The sequence below is a fragment of the Corvus brachyrhynchos genome, unplaced genomic scaffold, assembly GCF_000691975.1.
Source record: "Corvus brachyrhynchos isolate BGI_N302 unplaced genomic scaffold, ASM69197v1 scaffold4, whole genome shotgun sequence".
Classification (NCBI taxonomy): Eukaryota; Metazoa; Chordata; class Aves; order Passeriformes; family Corvidae; genus Corvus; species Corvus brachyrhynchos.
In genome coordinates, this window is record NW_008237878.1 from 1,324,996 (window position 1) to 1,329,285 (window position 4,290).

Consider the following 4,290-nt stretch of genomic DNA (forward strand, 5'->3'; position numbering starts at 1 on the left):
AACATCTCCGTGGGGCTCCTGGCGGCCCTCGCTTACTTCCTCACCTATGTGGCCTCCTTCCACCCCGACTATCTATTCGCCGTCCGCATCCACGGCGGGCTGGGCTTCCTTGGGGGGGTCTTGGTGGCCCTCAAGCAGACGATGGGGGACAGCACCGTACTGAAGGTGCCTCAGGTCAGAATGAAGGCTGTCCCCATGCTCCTGCTCCTTCTCCTGGCTCTGCTGCGGCTCGCTGCCCTCGTCGAGAGCAATGTACTGGCCTCGTACGGCTTCGGGCTCCTCTCCAGCTGGGTCTATCTACGCTTCTACCAGCGGCACAGTAGAGGCCGCGGAGACATGAGCGACCACTTCGCCTTCGCCACTTTCTTCCCCGAGATCCTGCAGCCCGTGGTGGGTCTAGTGGCCAACCTGGTGCACAGCGTGCTGGTGAAGGTGCGGCTGTGCCGCAAGACCGTCAAGCGCTACGACGTGGGTGCCCCGTCCTCCATCACCATCAGCCTGCCGGGGACGGACCCCCAGGACGCCGAGAGGAGAAGGTACCACCTGCCCTGCCTTGACCATGGGGATCATGTTTAGGGACGGCGAGGGTGGGGTTTAAAATCCAAACAAGGAGGAAGGGGAGATTTAGGTGCAGGAGCTCAGGAGGGGCCTTCTCCATGGGGTCTGCTTGGGGGCTGCTGTGCCACAGAGGTGGTGAGGAGCATTTCAGGGAGCTGGTGGGACGTTATCCTGCTCTTCCAGATGAGGAGCAGCAATGGAAAGGCAGGGGAGATCCTGGGAAAGGAGCAGACAGGGTTAGGGGTCGCTGCAGGAGGAAGGGGGACAGCCCGGGGCAGTGACAACCCCTGGTCATGGCAGCCTTGCACCAGTTCACCCTGGCGCAGGGGAGGGCAGTGAGTCAGCCCCACACCCCAGCCCTCCAGCACAGCCAGCACTGGCCTTCCTGATGTCTGGTGGGAAGGTTTGGACAAGGTGCTGGCGCTCCCTTTTTCCTGCCCTGTTTTATGCCTTTATTCCCCATTCCCGGAGCAGCCCGTGTGCTGTCTGACAGCCTCCAATTGCACCACGTGGCATGAAAACTCTGTGTGTAGTCTGGGAACTGGAGTGGATTTCTGTGGAGCAGTCCTAAGTGCTCCAGGTCTTCTCTGGCACTACTGAATCCACCCTTTCCTGCTGGGAAGAAGCCAGGGACTGACTTGCATAGTGCCCCGTGGGGCAGAGCCGTTGACCCGGGGTTAACCCACCCACGTGCCCTTGTCCTGCAGGCAGCTGGCCCTGAAGGCCTTGAACGAGCGGCTGAAGCGAGTGGAGGACCAGTCGGCCTGGCCCAGCATGGAGGATGATGAGGAGGAGGCGGCAGCCAAGGCTGACAGCCCACTGCTGCCTGAGCCTGGCGCGGCCGGGAAGAGTCCCGGCCAGGAGTCCAACCTCATCAGCTTCCAGGACGCCCCGGCACAGCTGTGACCGGCCCCCTTCCTGCCCTGCCTCTGTTGGAGAGCTGCTAATCCCCCTCGTGTCCCCCACGGCCGGGAGCAAGGACTCCTCCCGCGGCACAGGCGGGGGATACCTCATTCCATCGCTTCGCTGCTGCTCGCGGCCAGCACCAGGCACCCGGGACAGTGACACTGCCACCAGGGTGAGGACAGGAATTCCTGGAGCTGCTCCCCTCAGCGCAGGACAGGCCGTGGAGTAGGCGCAGGCAGCGGGGGCTGTTCTGGGAGAGGGACACGGGGCTGATCCCTGCCCCAAGCCGCTGTGCTGGCCCTCGCGGGATCAAAGTCAGCTTCTCCTCTGTGCCAGGGCTTGGCCAGAGCACTCAACACGTATTTCCTCCTTTCTGAAGGTAGTTTTGTCCCTAACTGAGGCAGTGGGAACGCTGGTGGGTTTCTCTTCCAACTGCCTTTCCCACGGGGAGCTTCCCCTCGCCCCAGCAGGAGCTCACCAGGACCGGTGAGAAGTTTGTTGGGTAGGAGGGGACAGGACACTGGGCAGGAAGAGGCCACCCAGTCCCTCCTGGTGGTGCTCCAACACTGCCAGCTCCAGGCTTTGCGCGGTGGGGATTCTCTCCTCCTCCCTCTCCTGCCCCCTCCCCCTGCGAGGAGCTGCTGCCCTTGGCTGCTCCCTGGCTAATCCGTTTGCCAGATTACACTAGAAGCTGGAATTAATTTTTACAGTGAGGCTCTTGCTGCTTCCTCTGGCAGCAGGTTTTCTTTCCTGCAGGTAGAATACGGGCTCCTCCTTTCTTTTCTCTCCTTCTGTGTTGATGAGGTTTTTTTCCTGGATGGAGGCTGCTCCCTGCCACAGCCTCCACAGCTCCTGATCCAGCGGGCAATTCCCAGCCCAAGATGCAGATCAGCAGTGTCATGATTATTTTTTTAAAGGACCACACGAGAAGGTTTTGTCAAATGGGAAGAACACAGATGTTTGGGTATCAATAAAGAGTTCTTTGAAAGCATTGGTTCCTGCAGCAGAGCACAGGCAGGGTGGGGGCCTGGCACAGAGCAGCCCCTGGGGGCTGTTGTCAGGAAGCTGGGGAGGGGGTTTCTTCCCAGGTGCTCCCAGCAGGAGGTGGGAAATCTGCAGGGGGAGATGTCTGCCTGCACCCCAAAAGTCATCCCACCCAAGGAGTAAGAGGGCTTGTTGCACTCTAGCTGCCTGAAATTTTTATTGAATAAAAGCTCTGGATACAGAGGAATTTTTCAGCCTGGGAGCCGCTCCCAGCTCTCCAGCCCTGCCGGGAGCAGGATGCATGCTGGAAGGAAGGCTGTTGTGCCAGCAAGGAGGTTTCTTCCTGCCTTCTCAAAGGTTCATCCCCCAGCTCTGTGCCTCCCCCCATGCTCACGCTGTTCCCTGTGCCCCTCCGAAGGACACAATCACTTGCTGACTGCAGGTTCACAGCCCGGCTCAGTAATTTGCTCTGTAAACTGACCCCACCCCAGCAGGCCGAGCCCAGCCCACAGAGGGGTTTGGAGGGGTTTGTGCGTGGCAGTGGGTGCCCAGACCCAGGGCCTCGGGGCAGAGCTGCCGCTCTGATCCCAGGGAGTGCCCGTGCCATGGGGACACATGTGCTGCTGTAGCACCGTTGCTGGGGTGCCACCACCCTGCCCCAGCCCTGCCAAGGCTGAAGCCATAACCGTGCCCTGTGCTTTCCTGGCCAAGCTGCCCCTGTGGCAGGAGAGGCAGCGTGGGGCCTGCTGCAGCCTCCAGGGAGAGAGGGGACTCCCTGCCCTCCTCACCAGGATGGCTCCTGTCCTGCCTGCGCCAAAGCAGCCCTGCGTGGGAAGGGAAAAGGAGCTGGAATCCTGAGTGAGCCCTCCATTTCCCAGCACTGAGCACCAAGCTGCCGCAGGGACCGGCAGGTTTACCTGTGCTGAGGAACGTCCCTGCCGAGGCAGGGGTGAGGTGTCACACACATCGCAGCTGCTCCCCAGGGACAAGACACTATGGACAATCCAGGACTAATGAAAGACGAGTAGGTAGAAACCAAGTTCTAAGGAGACCCTGTGCGAGCAGGGGGGCTGCAAAGGGAGACCCAGCTCATTCTGGGAAGTTCAGGTCAGCACTAAGCCCTCAGTGCTGACTCCGCTTGCGGTACAGGTACGCATTGCTCACCTGGTTCATGATAACCAGGCTGGTGATGATGGGACACAGCATGGCGAGGTACCACGAGGCACCGGTCACCGTGGTGGTGAACCACAGGGAGCACATGCCCAGCATCAGGCTGGCACAGCCCAGCAGGTAGCCCACCAGCCCTGAGGTTGCGTGGTACAGCTTCAGCTTGGCCAGCGTCCAGTTCTTCATCAGCTTGGGGTAGAGCAGGAGCACACCCCCAGCGCACTGCCCTCCGGCATACAGCACGGCCAGCAGCCCCGTCAGCCCGTGCCAGGTGACAAAGTGGCCCTTGCCGTTCAGGTGCTTGTTGTAGGTGATGATTCCCAGCCCCAGGAGCGCGCAGAGCAGGGCGAGCAGCTGCAGGGCCCAGTGCGCCCGCACTCGGACTTTGCGGGAGAAGGAGCGCAGCAGCGAGGTCTCCGGGGAGAAGATCAGCAGCGCTTCCGTCATCAGGAACGAGAACTGGGGGGCAGAGGGCAGCGGGATTGGCACCGGCCAAACGCCCCTGCGCCGCGGCTCCCGGGGCTCGGCACCCACCGCCCGGGGCTCAGCCTCCCATCACCCGGGAGCTGCCGGGGCTCGACACCCACCACCCAGGGGCCCCACCGGCACGGCCCCTGCCTGTTCCACGGCAGCGGGCGCCGGGATCGGGGCGGGGGGCGCTACCGCGGGGGCCAA

At 61.9% G+C, this 4,290-nt stretch overlaps 2 protein-coding genes across 2 annotated transcripts; one reads left to right on the forward strand and one right to left on the reverse strand.

Annotated features, from left to right (window-relative positions):
* TMEM115 (transmembrane protein 115) lies at positions 1 to 2,455 on the forward strand (the record flags this gene model as incomplete). Its single annotated transcript, XM_017732288.1, has 2 exons — positions 1 to 536; positions 1,266 to 2,455. Coding segments are annotated over 2 exons (735 nt in total), but the record flags the coding sequence as incomplete, so codon positions are not given.
* A 185-nt stretch (positions 2,456 to 2,640) lies between these two features.
* Positions 2,641 to 4,284, reverse strand: LOC103614256 (cytochrome b561 domain-containing protein 2). Its single transcript, XM_008632154.2, has 2 exons — positions 4,279 to 4,284; positions 2,641 to 4,074 (listed from the first exon to the last, which is right to left on the reverse strand). The coding sequence occupies exon 2, from the start codon at positions 4,060 to 4,062 to the stop codon at positions 3,571 to 3,573; it is 492 nt and encodes a 163-aa protein (XP_008630376.1). The 5' UTR covers positions 4,063 to 4,074; positions 4,279 to 4,284; the 3' UTR covers positions 2,641 to 3,570.
* Positions 4,285 to 4,290: the final 6 nt, after the last annotated feature.

Coding starts and splice junctions, on each gene's coding strand:
- LOC103614256 (XM_008632154.2), bottom strand. CDS start 4,062: ATGACGGAAGCGCTGCTGATCTTCTCCCCGGAGACCTCGCTGCTGCGC.